We start from the raw sequence: 22446 nt of genomic DNA, 5'->3' as shown, positions 1-22446 counted from the left end.
TGAATTATCATTGAATTGTTATTACTAGAGATGCTCAGGCTCGGTACCCTAAGAACCGAACACACCCGAACTTAACAGATCCGAGTACCGAGCCGGCCCGGCACTTTCGCGCGCCCTCAGAATTGAGGACAAGGCAAAACATCATCATGCTATAAGTACTGCCATCCATGGCGATCCAGCGTCATTTCACAGAGGGACACAGAAAAGGTAGCACAGTTCTCGGCAGTCAGAGCAGTTGGGTAGCGTCATAGGTAGAATAGAAAGAGGAGGGGGTAGCAGTATTCTTCAAAGCCTACAGTGAAATTCAGGAGAGCTCCATTACTCTATTGAGAATTGTCATTGCTGAAATAGAAAGAATTAATAGGTCTGGCAGGCTTGGTCTTCTAAATCTGCAGTCACATTGTACTGTGTTATATAGGTAACACACAAAGAGGAAAGCTCCATTGCTCCATTGCTAATTGTCATTGCTGAAATAGAAATAATAGGGCTGGCAGGCTTGGTCTAAATCTGCAGTTACATTTTACTGTACCATAGGTCACTCAGAAACAGGAGAGGTGGCAGGGTTCAGTGCTGAAACATAAATTGTAATAATAGGGCTGTCAGTGTGCTTAAAAGTCTCTAGTGACATTCTATTGTGCCATAGTTCATACAGAAACAGGAGGGGTGGCATTGTTCTTGTCACTCTCCAGTCTCAGTCATGATGGTACTAATCCCTCTACCTCATGCGCTGAAGTCTATGTTCAAGTGCATAGTGGTTTTAAGTCAGGGAAACAAAAATGTAAATAAAAAGCTTGTACCTTTTTAACGAAAAAAACACCTCTCTAATAAAGGTGAAAGTTTACTGTAGAAAAACATAAAATTGCCAACATGCAATTCTACCCAAAATATTACCAAGCATACCAGCTAGCTCCCTTCTCTCAGCTAAATCTCAGCACCTGCAATCTACACTGTCATCATATTGACCCTCATCAGTGTGTACATCATTCTCAAACAATACTAAATCATCCCTGCTGGAATCCACCTTCACGGAAGTCAGTGTACTTTGATGTAATTGCCGGTAATGGCCTTCCTCATGGAATTTGTAATTTATTTTACGGAAGAGCTGCCACGATTTATGGGCAATTCTTTTAGACCAGACTAAATGTCAAAATGTTGTACAGACTCATCTGCATCACCACTGGGTGTCTTGGAAAACTTAAGTGGAGCACTGTGGTGCCTTACAAATCTACGATTAATAATAACAATAATATGCCTCTTAGTGAAGCAGATGATACACAGAGTAGCCTGCCTCTGAAAAATGTGACGTACTTGGGTACATGCTGCTTCTATTCCTGCTGGTGAAGGCGAATCACCAACCCAGTGGGCTGTCACAGTCATATAATCTTTAGTTTGCCCAGTTCTGCTTGTCCACATATCTGTGGTTAAGTGTACAGTGGGTAGAATGGCATTTTGTAGCCCAATAATTACATATTTACAAACCTTCTGGTAGAGGTGAGGAATAGCTTTTCTAGTAAAATGGTGTTGTGATGGAATTTGGTAACAGGGACACAAGACCTCAAGTAATTGTCTAAAACCAGCTGCATTAATAGTGGATACTGGACGCAGATCTAATACTAGCATAATCGCCATGGCGTCTGTGATCCGCTTTGTGACTGGGTGACAGCTTTCACACTTGCTTCCTCTTGCAAAGGATTGTTTAACAGTCAATTGTTTTAAACTACTAGTAGTCTTCTTCTTGGTCTGCTTCTGGGTTGAAGATCAACCCCCAACAGCATGAGCCGCGGCAGTGGGCCTAATGCTCAAAGATTCTTCTGAAGAGTACTGGATAGGGGAGGACTCCTCTCGTATTAGCAACTTGGATGCAGGACTAACTCCGATCACTTGTGAGGATATTGATGATGAAGGTGTTGGGGATGTAGATTGCAGGTGCTGGGATCTAGATGAGAGAAGGGAGGTAGCTGATGCTGGACTGCTTGTTGTTATTTTTTAGCATAAGCTTCTGATTTTCCCAAGAGCTTTCCATGAACTCTCTTCAAATGGCGTAACATGGATGAGGATCCTAGATGGTTAAAGTCCCTACCTCTACTGAATGTGGCTTTACAATGCTACAAATGCCTAGACAACTGTTGTCAGGATTTGGGTGAAAATAATTCCACATATAAGAGGTGGATATTTTGGTCTTATGCCTAGGCATGACAACGGCCTTTTTATCACTGGCAAGAACTGCAGTCTTTGTTTGAAAGTGTATGAAAGTAATATTGTGACCTGTGAGGTGGTCAAAATTGACTGCAAATCACTTGAAATTAGTGTTATTGAGGTTAATAATAATGTAGGAACAAAAAACTAGCAAAATTATGTGATTTTAGCATATTTTAGCTATTTTTCTAAAAAATACAGATCCAAAACCAAAACACACGATGGCGGTTTTGCCAAAACCAAAACACGATGTTAATTCAGATCCAAAACTAGAACACAGGGGTCAGTGAACATTTCTAGTTATTACACTGTTCAATTCACATGAAAGTACAGGTTTAAAAGTTGATTAAATAAATGTCTATACTTAACACTTACCGTATTTTTCGTTCCATAATACGCACTTTTCCCCCCCAAAAAAGTGGGGAAAAAAGTGTGTGCGTCTTATGGAGCAATTACTGCAAAAAAAAGCCGTCTAAAACGGAAGTTCCTTTTGATGTGAAGCAGGGAACCCGACAGAAGTAGGAACCTTTCTAGCACACCAAGTTCCGGACGTCAGTAATAGCAGGTGCACCTGCTCTGTTATACGGTTCTGGAGTAACATCACACGGGAGATAGAAGTGAGTGTCTCTGCTCTGTAACTGTGGATTAGATCTCTTCCTCTTGCGGAGGGTGTCCAGGACATAATACCACCTGGTAAGGAGCCATATTTATTATTTCTGCCGGAGGATCATCTTGTTAATACCTACTGTGCGGGCAAGCTTCACCTTATTATTGAAAATCTCTCATAGGAGGCACATAATATATCCATAAGGAATGTTGCCTGGCATTTTGTTGCTGGGATCAAGTCTTATATGCTTTTTTAACTAATCTGGACTTTGCATGCATTCCAACATTATATCTGGATCCAAAGTTATAATGGATGTGTGACACCCATTATCTATTCAGCATTTCTACCAATGGGGGACTGTATTGTTAACATCCATTTTTACTTACATTACTAGACAGCACTGTATGAGATTTGGTTCAGAATTTTTTTTTCCTGTTTTCCTCCTCTAAAAACTAGGTGCGTCTTATGGAGCGAAAAATACGGTACCTTTATTATTGTGGAATTGAAAGAATGTCTCTTTTAAAAGGTATAATACACCTTATTAGATGACGCTATATTCGAATTTCTTAATACTTTTAGAGTGCTTCACATTTTAATTATAGTTTAAATCAAAGAAATATTATATGTGTTGAAAAACAATAGGCTTTAATTTTATTAACAAGTCTCAAGGATATGCAAGAATTCCAACTATGATTTGTAATAGTTATGACCAGTTTCACAGGACATGTTTATCTTTCTTTGTAATCTCTGCTGATGTTGCACTTTGTGATACATGCTTGCGCAGTGCTAAAATGTCTACATGACTGAACCGTTATATGTAGATGATTATTTGTTTTGATAAACTCAGAGTATATACTAAACCCTACCTGTGCGTGTGTTTACGTTCTCCGGCTGTGAATGAATTGAATGAAGTAAAGAAAGTTTACTCTGTTTGTGTTCCACTGGCAAAATACTTTGGATTTAACAGTATGGGTATTAAAAATGTTAGATGTCTCTTTAAACGACTTGCTATAATATCAACCTTGTTGCACAGATAGCTGGTGTCAATGGAAAAGTAACAGACAAATATTTTTATGAAATGTACGAAACTGTTTTTTATTCTAAATGTTCTCATAACAATTATATTGTTTTACAAGTTAACCCGTGCATGATACTCATGCATTCTAGTCAAATCAAGATACTCAAGGTCTTAAAAAGGTTCTTGTCATGCATTTGGGCCTAGCCCAGGCCTCCTCAGGGGAAGATCGTTACTTCACGACGCAAGCGCCCTTTTTAATGTGTGTTCATGAGGTAAAATTACCTCACGAAAATGAGTTTGACCCCATAACTCGTAAATTTAGCCTTTACTACCCCTCCCACAGGGGGAAGGGGGGCATGATGGAAGTTAACTGACTTGACTATTCTAATTTTTTTGTCAAATAATGTCAGTATACCAAATTTCAGGTCAATTGGATGAGCCCTTTCTGAGAAAATAGTTTTTTCCACACACACACACACACACACACACACACACACACACACACACACACACACACTAACGCACGCCTCTACACATGTGTGTTCATGAGGTAAAATTACCTCACGAAAATGAGTTTGAGCCCTACCAAATTTCAGCCCTTTTTGAATTTTTTTTCCCACACACACTAAGAATTTAGTAGGTCAGTGTATAACTCTGCCCAGCAGGTGGCGCTGCAACTTGGGGTTTTTTTTTTCACACACACACAGACAGACAGACGCCACTAAGCATTTATATATTAGATTAGGCTGAAGTTTGTGAGTTATTATATATTTGTGTAATATGTATGTAAACAAATATTTTTTAAAAAGTACGTTTAACTTTTTTCTCCTGACACAGGGCAAATTGTCTGGCTTTATTGCTACTGATGAGCATCATACTGGGGGCAACTACAAATACTTTGCATATAAATGGGCATTACTACTACTGGCCATCATTTTTAGAATTGCTGCTAATTGGACCCTAAAACCAGCCATAGTATGACCAACAGTAATAAATTACAGACAATTAAACTATTATTTATTTACAATTTAGCAGTTATACACTACAGCTCTCCACTATACAGAGAGCCTTAAGTGCATTTACTCTCTAATAAAAATAAGTAACAGCAAACACCAAACAGGTGTGTTGAATATTAAGTTTGAATTTCTACCCTCTACAGCTGTAGATACACCACATTAAGTTTTTTTTGTTTTTTTCTTTTTAAATGTATTCTTAAACCACAACATAGAGCTCTAAATTCACATTTGACTTTAAGATACATGCCGGTGTTAGAAACAGAACTTGATAAAAATAATTAGGTGCTATCTGCAAGGACTAATAAGTAGGAATAATTTTCTCTTTACAAAGAAATCAGTGTTACAAGATGTACATTATGAATACAATGGTCAATGCATGAAAATATGTTCCAACATGCTGCATCTAAAAAATGTAATTTAAACAAATGGTATTATGAAATGAGGGATCAGAAATGAGTACTTACAATTTTGAAATTGTGTCTATGGGTCGTTGGCTCGTTTTTAGGCTTCTTCTCTCTTGTCTATGTTGGCAAAGTCCCAAATGCACAAACCTAATGCAAACAAAAAAGTTTTATTGAGGGTACGCTTAACAGAATAACACAAATAACAGAACAAATGAAAAATAAAATAATGGAAAAATGGTTTTGTTTCCTCCTCGTCCATCCTTCCTCCTTCTTCTTAATATAATCTGTTGATAAAGATAAATTCCCATTCACAGCTTTGACATTTATGTACAAACCTACAGGCAGCCTTACAGTTACTGGCATTCCCCATTAACCAATCACAACATAGGAAGAGATGTATACATGAAGAGCGCTGGAGGAAATAGTGTTTGCTCAATACCTGTGTTGGTCACATATTTTTATTATTATTATTTGTAGAATACCCCCACATTATGCAGTGTTTTCCAGAGAATATTGAACCATTCACATTAGTCCCTGCCCCATTGGAGCTTACAGTCTAAAATCCATGACACACAAACACAGACTAGGGACTAGCAGTATGTTTTTGGACTTTTGGAGGGAGGAAGCCCTAGCACCGGGGCAAACACACAAACACAGGGATGGCATACAAACTCCACCAGTGCCCTGGGTATAGTAAACAACAAGGCCCCAGTGCTGTGAGGCAGCAATGCTAACCATCGTGCCACCATGCTAATGATATGCTTGCTTCAAAGAGTTATAGGAAATGGTGCTGTCTACCCCCATGTTGTATCATGTTCCATTCTTGTAACTACCCCCCAGCTTCAAGAGACTCTTTTCTGTTGATAGTTCCGTGATTTGACACCACCCAATTGCTAACAAGGGCCCTGCCCAGGTGGAGCATTGCTTTGTTATTGTGTCATAATGAAACTAATGCTGTCCTGGTTCTGCCTGTCATGAAAAAAAAAAATTAGATCTTTCATTCCCATCAATGTTTGGTTAATGAAAAGTTGAATATGATATAGCTCTTTCATGCTATATCCTTCAGCCTGAAGAAACAATTATTTCAGTATTTGTACCCAAGACTAGTCCTCATCAAGTCTCTTTCTATGGTCAGTATACGTGAAGATAAACGTTCTGTTCAGAATACCTGAAGAGGTCTCCAGAAGCTCACTCTCATCTAGTAATTAGTTCATCTCTTGCAACATGGTCACACTGTGATAGACTCTATACCATTGCTCCCTCCCCATCCCCTTTATACCACCTCCTATCATATTTGTACCATTCAATGCAGATATCTAATAACAGGCAGAACGATCCTCACAAGTTTAAATGGGAAAGGGATTTAAATGAGTTCTTGGATGCAGAATATCGGTTTGATATATGGAGAGGTATAGCCAAAATCTCTATCAGTGTGCATGTAAAAAATAAAAAGTGTGTACTGTATAAGCTTTTATACCACTTTCAGCTTGTTCCAAACAAGTTATGTAAGATGTATCCAAGTATTTCTCCTCTTTGTTGGAGAGACTGTCAAGACCCAGGCTTTTTTCTTCATATATGCTGACCTTGCCTGTCATACAGAAATTTTGGTCTGAGGTTCTTATTGTAAGTATAATAGCTACAAGAATTATTTTCCAACCAAAACACACATTACTCCTGCTGCCTTTTCCTTCCCAAATATATAAACAAATTTATTAGACACATCATAAGTGCGGTCACCTCTCTCATAGCCAACTCTTGGAAAAGTCAGAATCCAATAACAATAGCTGCCATCAGGAAAAAAAAATTGATATAGCTATGATCAATAAAATCTGAGCTATCTGGACTCAACATATCACCCCCACTGCACAGAACAAATGCTGATTACTACTACTAGTTTATACAATTATACCATGATTTAGAATAGGGCAAAATAATTTAGGAAATGCAGAGAAGTTGCGATTTCAGTGCAAGCCACTTTTATTCACATGAATAAATAATAACATAATATATTGTAGACCATCTACAATGCCCTAAAATATGTTTCCTAGAGACACTGACAGCTAAAAGGATGTGTTGCAAAGAACTTTGAGGACTTGAGGATGCAATGGGTTGATCCTTTGAGGCAGAGTGTTGTTGAGAAAAAACAGGAGCGTCTACGTAACCACTTGCTGGAGCTGATTTTGCATAACCTAGTCCCCCGCCGAGTTTTAGGCACCCCACCCAGTATGTAGAAAAAAAATGGGATTCTACATGTAGATACCATCTAGCCTTAATACTCGGAGGTATAAACAGACCACAGTTCACCTGGCTTGGCAATTTAATTCCCTTAAGCAGAAAAAGAATAGAATACAATTTGAAAACTAGGTCATGCAAGTTTGCTACAGATTAACTGTGGTTTGCTGAAGTTTGATACCTTCTGGACATGTAACTAAATAAACAGTTTATAGTGCAGTTCATTGTACAGGTCAAGGGGTATATTTAACTTTTATAATACACAATGCAGCCAGAACAAATGTCCTATTTCCTTCATATAGCTTCCCAGCAATAGTGTCCAATAATGTCCATTTTAAGTTGTACGAATTGCATCCAACAGGATCCAGAAGGATTGCACTTTCTTCAACAATATCAATTGCCCACACAAGCAAAGTGCCATCACAATGGTATCGCTTTGTGAAATGAGGCACCAAGTTTCTGAGCAGGTTCTATTTTCAAAGACCAAAGAAAGCAGAACGCATTGCCCAAACAAACAGTATAGTACACTGTAGTAAATCTCAGAGGACACAAGTCCTGCTACAGTACTGTTAGGGTTGTATTAAAGTTCTGGATGGCTGCAGTACCATATAAGTACCATAAAAGTTGTTAAGCTTGATCAATTAATTGCTCGGTTAGTTACTGTTGCCACCGGGTCAACAAAGTTGGTAAATGCTTTCCTAATAGTGGATGCATATCCATTTATATATTACTGAATACTTCAACAATATTTCATTAACGGTAGCCAGAAATATTCTAATAATTTATCCATTGCTGAACTAATAGTGACAAATCACTTATTAAGTGCTACTGAGTGCACAAAAACGACAGAATTAGTGGAATACTGTATATATTAATGTTGTATATTTATATATAAGCATGTTGGTACAGTAATATATCTGTATGTTTGAGGATTTGGAGCTCCCTACCACAATGCTAACTGAGTATAGGTTAATATAAACTTGCGGTTTATAAAAAAAAAAAGAAAAAATGAGGACGAATTCCCTACCCATTTAGAGACCAGCCTCGCATGTTCCAGGAGATGGAGGGGAATGAAGCTCCAAAAAAAACTCTGCTGCATCTCACTTTTCCAATGCGTCTGAAATGTTCAGTAAGTTCGCTCAGGAGATGGTAGCAGGTGTGATTGGCAGTAACCCAGCAGACAATCCGGTAGTGACCCCACAGCAGTATTCCCAGCAGTGATTTAAAAGATCTTTACAAAGATCTTTACAGAGGAAGGAAGCATAGAAGACATAAAGCCACATATGCTACACAGGAACCCATGGTAGCATTGATGGTGGGAAGTAGTAGTAACATGTGGGGCAGCCAGAGCATAACTGCCACTAGGTGAGGTTAATAAGAAAGGTACCACTCTAACACAATAACACTGCTCGAGAAGAAGCCATAGAAGCAACTTAAGAGCCACTGAAAAGGCAGGATGTATAAATAGGATCAATCGCCGGAGAGGAGACAGTATGCGTCCTATTTCATTCACCTACACACTACGTCCCTGTGTATTGGATAAGGTGGAGAGGTACATTGTGATCTTTCCCTGTTCAGACAGGACCTCTAACAGCAATGACGGAGAGGGTTACTGAAAATGAAATGTATGACAGATAATAGACATAAGAACTAGGCTCACTTTCTGACCTGGAAGGTTAGGGGACAAAGAAATATAATACTGACATAATCTAACAGATGCACCTAGTGGGAGGAAAAACGCTTTCACTCAAGAAGCTGGGGTAGGCTGGGCCTATCATGCATCGCATACTACATATTCTAGGGGACTGTCAGCATTGATTCGAAAATGTTTATCTTTTACTTTAGAGAAAGTTTGAACAGATACTGAGGGACGTTATGTGTTTATTAGCAGTAGTATTAACTCATTTTTAATAATGATATTGGCAGTGTATGTTCCACCTCCATGCAGTGATGTTTTTTTTAAAAAAAATGTAGCTAATTTATTTTGGATTCCCCCGAGTCTCTGCTTTTCTGTTTGAGGGATTTTAATAATGTTCTTGATAAAACGCTTGATAGACACAGAGAATGTCAGGTCCCTCCTTCGCAAGGGGGGTCATACTTTTGCTTGCTTGGTGGCAGAGATGGGCCTGACTGATACATGGCGATATAGGCATTCAAATACTTTCTTAATACTTTTCTAGAATTGCTCTGACCCAAAAATTGTTCCCTGCTGTATTGGAGGTGGTATACAGACAGAGGGGAATATCCAAACATTCACCTTTGATGCTATGCTGGAATTTTAATCTCCCAAAAGACCAGACATTGTGGAAGTTTAATTCTTTCTCGCTGACCCTGTTGAGGGATAGCATAGATTTGGTAGCACATTGGGAGGGAAATTTCTCTGATAATGCCCACTCAACTCCCAGTTCAGTGGAATGCATTTAAAGCATATGTTCATGGTACTTTGATTAGTAAAGTGGCCCAAAGTAAATAATAATCTAAAAAGCAGGAGGTAGAACTAGAACAGAAGTGTCGGATGCTTGTACAAGAGTAACCGCTCCTGCGATCTGAGAGAACTAGAGACCAATGGTTAATTGCGCAAAAACAATAGACGGATTATTAATTAGAAAAATTTAAACACAGGCTTTTATTCACGAATATGTGGAGGCGGATCGGATAAGTAGCTTTCTAACCTGGCCTAGCTAGCCAAGGAAGGAATCTCTAATACTAGTAACACAGAAATCTTAGATATAAACAGATCAAAGACAAGTAAGAAATCAAGCTATTGTTGATGAGTTCTATGAGTATTATGAAACTCTGTCTCACAGGCACATTATTTGAACGAGGAAATCAGTAATTATTTTGATACTGTCTTTCTTCCCAAATTTACCAAGGAAAGCAAGGAATTTATTGACTCCACTTATACTAGTGTAATACAATACAATACACATGACTATTACATCATTTCTGGCACTGGAGGTTGATGGGATACCCATTGATCTTTATAAATAAAACAGGTCTCCTTGAATTATTTAACAACTTGCTGGTCTCAGTTTCCTTACCCAAATCTTTGTCTGAGGCTTTGATTGTGGTGCTTACAAAGACAGGGATCCACTTTATCCTAATTCATAGCATCCGATTACCCTTTTTTCTATGGATGACAAAGTTCTTGTAAAAACTTTGGCAACTTGTTTGAATAGAGTTATTGAGGAGGCAATCCACCCAGGCCAAACTGGATTTATGCTTGGGATGTCCACTGCAATTAATCTTATGTAACAATATGCAATATTACGAATGCCACATATGTGGTGCAAAGCAGCAGTGGTGGTGTCTCCTGACAGTGCCAAGGTCCTGGATTCCGTATGATGACCATTTCTTTGGTAGGCTTTTAAAAGATTCGGAGTAGGCCCAATCTTTTTAGATTGGATTAAGCTGTTGTGCTCTAGCCGTGCAGCTCAGGTTTCTATAAATGGGTTCATATCCTCTATTTGCTCTGGGCAGGGAACTTGGCAAGGATGCACACTCCCACATCTGTGTTTGCAATGGCCATAGAACCACTCACCTGTATAATTACAAACCACCCTGGTATTCAAGGCCTTGAAGTGAGGCAGCGAACAGAGACAATAGCATTGTATGCAGAGGATATGCTGCTGTTTGTGTCTAATGCTGGTGAGTCCATAGATCCCATCTTTCATGTGGTTGATGGATTTGCTTAAAATAAGCTGAGACTGTAAGCTCCAATGGGGCAGGGACTGATGTGAGGGAGTTCTCTGTGCAGCGCTGCGGAATTAGTCGCGCCATATAAATTGATGATGATGATGATAAGAGTAATATTCTTATCTTGAAAAAAAATATATGACAGGACAAACTTTTAGACAGCTATCCTTTAAATAGACATGGTACAAACATCTAGGCGTATGGGCTACAAATTATTTCACAGTATATACAACTTAATGTTCAGCCACAAATTGAAAATCTCAAGACTAGGCCTCATGTCTGAGAAGACTGCCTTTGTGTCAGGCAGAACAAATCTAATTAAAATGATAGTTCAACTGAAAAATTCTTTATGCATTGCAGCAGTCCACAGTGTACATCCCGCCATAATTTTTTTTTTTTTAAATTGATCATTATATTTCTGATTTGGTATGGGCAGGTAAAAGGCCTAGGATTAAATTAAACACCCTTTATAGAACTAAACATTCAGGTGGGTTAGCACTACCTAATGTTAAGATATATTATGCTATTCAAGTGCAACATATGTGCCAATCGGTCTTTGATGATGAGGGCCAAGGGCTCCACTCCATCCTGTTTAAACAGGAGGGGTATAGTCACTTTGCACTGCAGACATTGCTAGGAGGGAAGAGATTGGGTCATAAAGCACCATTAGTTCAGCAAGCGATAAACGTCTGGGAGTTAGTGCATAAACTCCATAGCCTTTTATGGTGTTCTTCTATGTTGTTAGAATTGGCCTCAATGGGAGGTTGGCCTGATTGGTTGCACCATGGTGTGATATTGTTGGGGCAATTATACTCTGCTAATACTCTTAAAACATTTGAGGAACTTATGGTGGAGTTTAATGTCCCTAACGCAATGTTCTTTAGGTATCTACAATTTTGACATCTCTTGGTCGTCAAGTTTGGAAGCAAAAGGAGTACACGATTCCCTAAATGTCACATTCCAGGTTCCTTACCGATTTCTCTTCTGTAGTGTGCTATGTTACAAATTTTTAATGTGGCAAGGTGTACTTCATTGTGAGTGCATACTAACTTATCAGTTCATTGTATAAGCTGTATATACCATGTGTGCATGGCAGATCCCCTCTGCGTGTACTATATACTATTAACATATAAATGTTTTATGTAGCGGTTTTGTACTTTGGTGGAAAAATAATAAAATATACTTAAATAATATAATTTAAAAAACAAAACAATGCCATAAAAGCACGGATGGAAAATATTTTTTTAATGCAAAATAGTGGCCAATAGTCCCAATTCTGCATTTTTATGATCCGAGCAAACAATTCTATTCACCACAATTCCTACTGTAACGGAAATCTGTATTGTTAGCAATAGTAAAAATATCACCTTAGTGACTTCATTTGGACAATCCTTTTAATAATTAATTTTTCCCCAAAATAATACTGGTTGTTTGACCCTCATTTATCAGATGATTGACAGTGAACGGAGATCAGGGGGTAAATGTATTAAGTAGCGATTTTTGCAAACTTCGATATTGGTTGTCTTTGACAGTTCAATTTAAAACGGCAATGTGTTCAAAGGCAAATCTTGCCTTTAAACACATTGCCAATTTAAATTTAGCCGTCAAAGTCGCTGAATATCGGCCATTTGCAAAAATTGCTCCTTAATACATTTACCCCCAGGACTGTAATTATTTTAAGTATAACAATTTTATATTTTACATTTTTAATGTTATTGTTTCATCTGCACATTAATGATATTTCGCTTGAAATATGTCTAGAAGAACAAAAAAAAAAATGTCCCATTGATCATGGTGATTGAATACTGATTGCTGGCACATTCAAGGTGGTGCCACACACACTGTTAAGATAATATTCCAACATTACAAGAACATTGTCCTTTTTTATGAACAAGAGTGTCAATGAAGTTACCTCACGTCCTGTATGGAAAAACCTGAGAAGCCCATTATCTTCATCAAATAATCGCTCATCTTACAATGAAATATTGCTATGTTATCCTATGTGTATTTTAACTAAAATATACAGAACTACACAAAAATAACATTACAAAGTCATGAAATCACAAAACAAGAAGCAACAACTTTAAGACTACACTGCAACAAAGAGATGCCTGTTTTCCTGTACATTGCACTAGGGCCATGACACAAAACACATTGCTCCACCCCAGTAAAAAAAAAGTGGATGGGGCAATTGCATCCTCAAGTGCCTGCCACTTGGTGTGTACTGTGGTGGGCTGGCTTGATAGCATGATTACCTCACCCACATTTCACTGTGACCAGTGTTAAATGAAGGCCCCGCCTACCTTCTCTTTTCCTAGAAGCAAAAGAGAATATATAGGTAACTAAGCCTTTAACATAGTACTATAAACCCTAGGGTTTCCATAGAGACTGTTAAGGAAATAAACTTAAAACATTCCTAAAAAGTATATGTAAATCTATGCGATGCTACCAGCAAACAATTTAGTGGTATATTAAAAATTATTTTTCCTTAATCTAAATATAACATGTCATACTTTTAAGTTTTGGTATAATAAATTATTACCTTGTATAGGTTTGTAGATCAATCTCCGAAGGAGCATCTGAGAGACTAATACCATATGTTTCTTTTGTTGATTGAGAAGTCGTCTGAAAGAGAAACAAATACTTGCATGTTACACTTGTGTAGCTGTCGAGATTTAAACTGATAATGTAAGAATTTTACATAGTAGAAATAAACAATGCATGGAATGTTAAAAATAACGTGGCAATCCCTGCCCTTGGCATGATTATGGAGTAATATTCCTGTCTTGTACATCTGTAAAGTCAACTGCTGCCTAGTGTTGCTTGTTCTGGGTTCTGCCACTTGTGTTTCCCCAGCACTGAAATCCATCACTACCTTGCGGAGGTCCCTAGTGAAAACTGGGAGTTCCCATTAGACGTTGCACTGCAGATCCAGCCAGCGCCAATCACTAGCTATGTAGTGGTGTGAGGACACATGGGTTTGAACCGAAGCTCACTAGATACCCAGTCCTTTAGGCTCACAGGTCACATCAGTAAGGAGACAGGAAAGAGATAATAATCCCTTTTATTAAACAAAGTTCACTTATAATACAACGTAAAATACAACAGTGGCCCCCAAGGTGAACTGTGTTTCCACACCAAAATGAACAAGTGTTAGAAAATCACCAGTGCAAATAAATTCCCCAACAAAGTCCGCAGCAGATTACCTCCCCAGCACAGAGTCCTAGCTGGCACAAAGTCTTGGCAATAACAGTCCACAGAAGATAGTCCATGTGGACCAGAGGTTCTGGTCTGTAGGTAGGTCCGTGTACCTTGAGGATTCTGGCCGCTCAGTCAACTCTCCACCACCTCCTAGAAGAGTAGTCTGCTCTGTCTGAAGAAGCTCAAGCTATAGCAATACTTTCTGGCCCTAAGAGAATATAGTTACTCTCAATCAGTCCTAGTCCTTGCTTTCTCAAGATTCTACACCACCACCGCCCTCCTATTCCCCGGGCATCCCTTTTTGTCCCTTCTCAAGAGACACCCAATCCTGACCTCCCTCCCTGGGTCAACCCACCACTCATTGTTCCCTTCTGACTGGTGGTATGAAGAGTTTGGGTGGTAACGGACGCGGAGTTAAAGCATGACTTCAGTGGTCTTCCACCCGTTGAGTCCATGCCATCCAACAATAGTGAACAAACAGGCAGAGTCCACCTCCTGATTTTAATCCCTTCTACTCTTTTTTGATGTCACAAAGTCCACAGCTGTTTCACGCTTCCTGTGAGCTGCCTCACAGGCTGTAACTACTATAGTTTCACTGATATGTTTTAAAAATTTGCAATTTGAAAAAAATGTTTGCTCTAATTAATGAGTAAATAAGACTTACAAACTATTCATCTTATATAGCACCAAAGCTGTTATTAGACATTGAAAAAGTCAGTAAAAAAGCCAGTACAATATAATATATCAAGTTTAATATCAGATCTTGTCTACTTAATCATTAACGTACTCTGGATCTGGATGAAGTGAATGTTCAACATTCAGGTCATTATAAAAACTAACATTTTTGGGAGACAACTAAAGTATTCAATACACTGAGACTGCTGTGATTTTTACACAGAATTACAATATTATGTTTATTTTTAGGATTATAAAACAGCAGGATGTTTGTAGCCTGCTGCAAATACCCACATTTAACACAAATCAAATTAGCTTTCTTTGCATATCAATACAGGTATATTTTCAGTTAACAAATATGCCAACAAGCTAGTATAAAGTAGTACAAAATGGACTATATATGGGGGATGATTGCATTGATAGTAAAACAATGCACGAAGAACAGGGAAATTTTTAACCTTTTTTTTTTTTAAGTTACATTAATAGAATTCCCATGTTCCAATAATTCTTTCTCCCATCATTAAATGCAAATATAATACTAGCTAATTAGCTGTTCAGGTGATGAATAGAAACACATAGCAATAGTTAATCAGTAATAGCCCAATTTGAAACAAAATATATTGTAGCTGCAGCTCAATTCCCTACTAGACTGGCCAGTGACCTCACTGGGATATTTACCCGTAGGATGCGGTTCCGATGATGGCGACGCTTAAGGAGTTTAAAAAAACAACATAAAAAACACCCTACAATGAAGTAGTGGCTGGCCCTGACTTGGACCAGCTCCCTGGTGGTTGGTCCCTCTCCGGGCACCAGCCACATTATTACAGGTGCTGCCCTATGAGGCAGAGGCACAGTCTGACTAGGCTTTAACCTAAAAAAATAAAGAAAAAAATACTTAGGTGCCAGCGCAAGTTGGGTATATTTCATGCAGCCGTCACATTTCCAGCTCTTATCTTTAGGGGGGTCAGGAGTCACTACATGCCGCCATGCACATGCAATGCATGATGGATGCATTCAACAAACACCTGATAAACAAGATCCTGACATTACAGTATGCAGCCAAGCAGCAATTGAGCTCAATAGACAAGCAGGTAGTGAAAGCTGCAAGAACAGGTAGAAAAAGACTGTGTGAAAACCTTTGCAATCGTGGTAGGACTGCATGGTGCACTCAGGACTTTGTCCCGACTATAGGTAAAGTCAGGAGTCATGTCCCTCTTCACGCTGCTCTGCTTTAAGGAGGGGGTGGGGGTCACATGCACCTATCAGTGGTACAGGCAGTGTGTTTGTATGGGAAATGGTTGGAGGATGGCCTAAAACTCTCTAAAATGATAGCTACACCACTTGCATGAAAGTCAGTCCCAAATCTAGCTTCATGGTGGCACCCACACATTCAGCACTGTCTCATGTTGATTTGACCTGTACTACTTGACAATTTGCCCATAGCTACCACATGAGGCCACTTTCATAATATTCTCCAGGGCCACTTTACATTTCCAATTCACTCCTGACTCACACCAGTAGAAAAGTTTTATCCTTTTCAAACGAAAATTAGGGATATACCTTGTTGGACACTCCTCATCCAAATTGTGTTTAATATTGGAAAGTCCAGTCACAAGCTGCAACCTCTTCATTATCGGCCACAGCTGTATAAGGAACAAAGAAATCCCCAGAAATACAGGCAAACAGGGTAGCCCCCATGAACTTGGCTGAGAGGTGAGCCTTATACTACCATGTCTTACTAGCTGATTGTGTAGCTTTAAGACACACTGGGACTGTTTCAGAGTATATACGTACTGTATGTACGCTGTGTTCAGAGTTGAAAATGTGTACACTTGACAACAGACACACCCTGACAATGCAATTCCTATGAAGCATCATTTATACTTGAATGACCTAGCTAATACAGCAGGAACAACTTCCAACAACTTTGCTACACACTCTGAAAATCCTAATCTATGACCAAGCAACTACTAAAATCTCAAGAAGTGTCTGTGAATCATTTGCAAACCTATGATTACAAGCAGTTTGCTAATTAAGGTGTTCATCGTTTGTTACTTACACCTGTCTCTGACCACCGGCAAATACAAGTTTTTTCACCCATATTGGCTACTACATTCTAGACTGAATCTGTATGCAACTACTCGAACATGCCCTTACCTCATACTTGCCAACTCTCCCGGAATGTCCGGGAGACTCCCGGATTCCGGGTTGGTATCCTGGACTCCCGGGAATGCATGGCAGTCTCCCGCATCTGCCCACTTGAATTAGGTCCAAAATGCCACGATTCTGTGGGAATCGCGGCATTTGGCTCCGCCCCCACTGTAAAATACAGTGTTTGCGTCACGCGATTTTCAGATCCCAGTCCCCCGCACACCCACCTCCCACCGGCAGTTCCCGGACGCCAACTAGTAGTAGTTGGCAAGTATGCCCTTACTGTACTACGTTAGATCAACCCTTCTGTCCCCATCATATCTCTTCAGGGGTAAGGAGCTGTAAGTGCCATGATGAAGCAGGTCTGAATAGCCACAGTTGTGTACATTCACTTTCTGAGCATACGTAGTGCTAAAAAAGGCACAAGATATGCTAAGCAAAACAGTCATACGTTTCACTCTGAATCAGAAAAAAAAATAAAGAATGTTGCAAAATGGCATAGTTCAAATACACAGGACCAAAATGGTTACTTCCTAGTACCAGAGGTAGAAGGGGCAGGCGTGGGCTGGCAAGTTTCAGCCCGGGGGGCGCATCACATGACACGCGATGCGGCCACCAGTAATAATTAGGTAATAGTGCATCCGGGGGGAGGGGGGCCGGGCGGCCAGCCATAACCGTGGATAAACTGAGCGGCCCGGGGGACCGATGCCCCCCTGCCCAGCCCGTCACTGAGAAGGGGAGTAGTGAATACGCCACTATCTTTATGCACTACTTGAATATAGTACAGTAGGCTTCATTTAAGCATAAGCTGCTGCTAAGGTCTTCATAAAAAAAAAAGTCAATAAAGAACACATAAATTATACTGGTTCTGGTGCAATCAGTCCATTACATAAACTGTGCAAATCCTGTGTCCCCCTTATTAAAGAAATCATTTGACAACCCTGCATCAAGTCCTACATTCATCTGCTGCCCTCTCTGCATCAGCTGAGAAAAGCCGATAGCTTGTACACATAAGACAGAACTCAGTAGCTCATCTCATTGGAATTTCCAATACTTACCCACTATCTATTTCTACTTGGCCTTTTGTACTCAATTATTATTTTTTTTGCCTTGATAATGCACAGCCCCAGCCATCCCTCTTTGTCCCTGTCAATCCAAACCCCAACATTGGCACTTCCATCTTACTCATCTCCTCCAAAAGAGCTCCTGCTCCTCAGAACTCCAAAGGAGGAAATCCCACTCCATTGCTGACTTCTTCCACTTCAAATTCATCCTTTTTTCTTACTATTCTGCCCTCTCTCTTGCCAAGCAAACCTATTTCACATCCCCCATCTCCCTGTCCAACAAACCAAACGCCTCTTTGCTACCATTAATTCTCTACTGTGTCCTCCACCCTCATCGCTCTTGACTTTGCCACCTACTTCAAAAACAAAATTGACTATCCACAATGATATCTGATCTCGTCAGACTTGTCTCCCCCCACCTGTCCTCTCTATCAATCTATCACCCTTTGCGCCTACCTTACAGTAACTGTCTGAGAAACTCTCTTCTCTCCCCCTCTTATTCTACAACCTGTCCCCTCAATCCTGTGTCCTCCAAGTTCCTCCACTCCCTCTCTTCCAAAGCCTGTCATCACCTTGATCACCTCTTTAAACTCTCTCCCCCCACTGGTACCTTCCCCCTCGGTCTTCAAGCATGCTCTCATTTCCCCTATTCTCAAGAAACCTTCCCTTGACCCTTTCTCTCTCTCCAACTATTGCCCCATATCTCTGCTGCCCTCTGCTTCTAAAATTCTCAACTTGACTTCAATTGTCTGACCCACTTTCTCTTTTTCCACTCTCTTTTTGACCTTCCCCAGTCTGGCACCCATCCCCTTCACTCAACTAAAACAATCCTGACTAAAATAACAAATTACTTACTCTCAGCTAAGTCCAAAGGTCAGTTCTCCCTTCTCGTATGTCTCTGTTGATTCTGACACAGTCGATCATTCTCTTCTCCTCACTACCCCTCACTCCCTAGGTCTTCATGAAACAGCTTTCTCCTGGTTTGCCTCCCACCACTCTTTTAGCGTTTCTGCTTCTGACTCTTCCCACCTACCCTGGTCCCCTTTCTATTAGAGTTCCACAAGGCTCTGTCCTTGGCCTTCTGCTCTTCTCACTCTACACCACCTTCTCTGTGAACTCATTCAATCATTTGGCCTCCAATATCACCTCTCTACCGATGACACACAAATCTATCTTTCCTCCCCTGACACCTCTCTCCACCTTCTTAACCCAGGTATCTAGCTGTCTCTCTGCAGTAACTACCTGGCTGTCACAGCGCTTACTGAAACTCTGCGAAGAACATTTACTCATTTTTTTGCCTTACTCTACTTAATGACTCAGGCCCAACATCTCCAAACCTGAGCTCATCATCTTTCCTCCTGCCAATGTTGCTATCCATTCCAATATCTCCCTCTTGGTTGACAACGTCATTCTTGCTCCCGTCACCCAAGCCTGCTGCCTTGGAGTCAGCCCTCAGGTTTACCCCTCATATCCAGTCTCTCACCAAATTCAGCCACTTCCTCCTCCATCATGAAAATCATGAAATCTGCCCCTTGTTCTCCCAGGAAGCAACCAAAATCCTGGTCCATTCACTCATAATTTCTCGTCTAGAGTACTCCTTCTTACTGGACTACCTGACTAACATTTTTGACCTTCAATCCTTAAAGAATGCTGTGGCTAGGCTCATCTTCCTCTCCCATCGCACCTCTTCTGCTTCTCCTCTGCATAAATCCCTTCATTGGCTCCCTATCAGTTTCAGAATTCAGTTCAAGCTCCTTACCATCACTTGCAAAACCCTTACAAACACTTCTCCCCCTTACATCTCTGGCCTTTTCTCTAGGTACATACCTACCTGGTCACTGCGCTCTGCCTCTGACCCCCGCGTCAATTCACCTCTCACTACCGCCTCCCATGCTCGCCTCCAAGACTTCTGCTGTGCTGCCCCTAATCTTTGGAACTCTCTACCCCGTCTCACTCAACCCTTCAAACGCTCACTTAAAACTCACATTTGAAGCTCGCCTATCCTACCACCTCCTAACCATTCTATCCATCACCTCCTCTTCCTCGCCTGCCATCTCCATATCTTCCTAGTTGGTCCTACTGTCTCTCACCACCCCTCCTTCTAGAATATAAGCTCTCGCTGGCAGGGTCCTCTCTACCTATTGTCCCACTTGTGTCTACTGACTCCCTCGTTCATACTCTCACATCTTTTGCTGCACTCTGTGCGAGTCCCCATAACATTACTCACACTCGTCTGTGGTACTTATATGTATTACCTCATCTATTTGTTACTTGTTTCTGTATCCAAAGCTACGAAAGGTGTTGTGCCTTATAGTTCAGCTGGGAACTGACATTACATCATAATAGGTAGCTAAGTGCAGGCATAGTTCAGCTGGGAACTGACATTACATCATAATAGGTAGCTGAGTGCAGGCATAGTTCAGCTTGGACCTGACATTACATCATAATAGGTAGGTGAGTGCAGGCATAGTTCAGCTGGGATCTGACATTACATCATAATAGGTAGGTGAGTGCAGGCATAGTTCAGCTTTGATCGGACATTACAGAATGATAGGTAGTGGAGTGTAGATATAGCTCAGATGGGATCCAACACTACAGAATGAAATAAACTGTGTATTGTGTGTACCACAATTTTCTGCCAACCAATGTGTTGGTACAGGCAGATCACCGTCATCTTATTATTTCTGCATATGCGCAACCACTTACATAATTTATTGAATTTAAGATCCTATATTGTATGGGAGTGCTTGCTTAATCTGTAAATCTAGCAACATGAATTTGTTTCATATATACTCAAGTAAAAATTAATGCAAACACATTTTGTTTATGAATGCATTTAAAATGTGTTTAGATGAGTTTACAATTGTGTTTAATCTGCATTTTTCAAATGGACGTCTGTGACAAATCTTGTTAATACCAAATGTATGTTGAAATGCATATATAAAAGCATCTAAATTACATTTCATGTACAAAGCATTCTCATTGAGATGATTGTGAATTTTCAATCACATTGAATCGACTGAGAATCACTGAAATATAAAAGAATCATTCAGCACAACTCAAGTTATACGCACAGTGGTAAAATGATGTTTATTTTCACATCTATTTACCTGTGGATACATTTTCTAAAATACACATTCTCGGCCTGATTCATATTCAGACGTACAAAATAACTTTGCGCTTGCTTATAAACGGACCTTACATCAATGCACGTAATTGCAGACAACTCATGTCCCAATGCAAATTACATGACAGTCTACGTTGTGAGGGGTAGAACGGGGGAGGGAAGACATGGACTACCATAGGCAATGTACAGTAAGAACGTGCTGCGAGCGTTGTAATACAGATGCAGACGATTCAAGACCTGGGATTCTCGCAAATACGCTAGGTTTCAGATCTGTCATTTGCACCAATTACAGGGCAGGTGTAAGTAGCGACTGAAAGTGATGACTGTCATGCATAGTCTTCGTTTTAAAAATGCACTGTATGTACGGTGTGCATTGAAAGAAACTTAAGTATTGAATGTAAAAAAATTATTTTATTTGAACGGGTACCCTTTTAATTCCATGGTCGGAGGACCCAGAAATTAGACCGGGTTCTTTTGGAGGGTTATTCCGGGTCCAAGCTGGATTACCCTCCAGTCTGAATGGCTGAAAACATTAAAAATAAAAATAAAATTACATCACAAGAGGAGCCAATCAAAGCTCCTCTTGTGATGTTGCCATGGAGACCCGGGGAGACCAAAGGTTCAGTGTGAACCCGGTCGACCCGGGAATTTGCCGGGGTGGGAGGCTCTGTCCCCCGGCAATATCCCGGGTTGATATACCCGAATATTGCCGGGGAGCAATAAGAAAGTGGTATTACTAAGGAAATCATATATTTGTTATTCACTGAATGATCCTGCATCCCAGAGTCCATTTCCTGACCCGAGTCACTAAAATGCCTTTGTAGCAGCAAAGTAGGCAATAACAGAATGTTTTATATTTTAAAAGTGTTTGCATCTGACATTTTTCAAAATAAAGACACAGCTGAACATTCATTTTGACCGAACTTTCCTTGTGCATTCTACAATCTATTACTGAAGCCATGATAGTACCAAATGCTGAGATTATTATTACTGCATTTGTATATATTACCCATGCACACGTTTCAAAGTCAAGAATGAATAATGGTTACATGGAGTTGA

The 22446-nt window shown here is 40.0% G+C and overlaps 1 protein-coding gene across 2 annotated transcripts in view; it reads right to left on the bottom strand.

Moving 5' to 3' along the window:
* Window positions 1–22446, bottom strand: part of FIG4 (FIG4 phosphoinositide 5-phosphatase) — a 247427-nt gene that overhangs the window by 57430 nt on the left and 167551 nt on the right. The window contains exons 22-24 of one of the 2 annotated variants that reach the window (XM_075202904.1): window positions 13712–13794; window positions 5302–5388; window positions 2633–2886 (exon numbers count right to left, since the gene is read on the bottom strand). In XM_075202904.1, coding sequence (XP_075059005.1) covers window positions 2727–2886; window positions 5302–5388; window positions 13712–13794 — 330 coding nt within the window. In that variant the 3' untranslated portion in view covers window positions 2633–2726. Of the gene's footprint in view, window positions 1–2632; window positions 2887–5301; window positions 5389–13711; window positions 13795–22446 lie in introns of those variants that run through there. The other variant, XM_075202903.1, reaches the window with a different exon arrangement.

Source organism: Mixophyes fleayi, chromosome 3 (assembly GCF_038048845.1).
Source record: "Mixophyes fleayi isolate aMixFle1 chromosome 3, aMixFle1.hap1, whole genome shotgun sequence".
NCBI lineage: Eukaryota > Metazoa > Chordata > Amphibia > Anura > Limnodynastidae > Mixophyes > Mixophyes fleayi.
The sequence above is the reverse complement of the archived record's forward strand: the minus strand, read 5'-3'. Positions and strand labels throughout refer to the sequence as shown.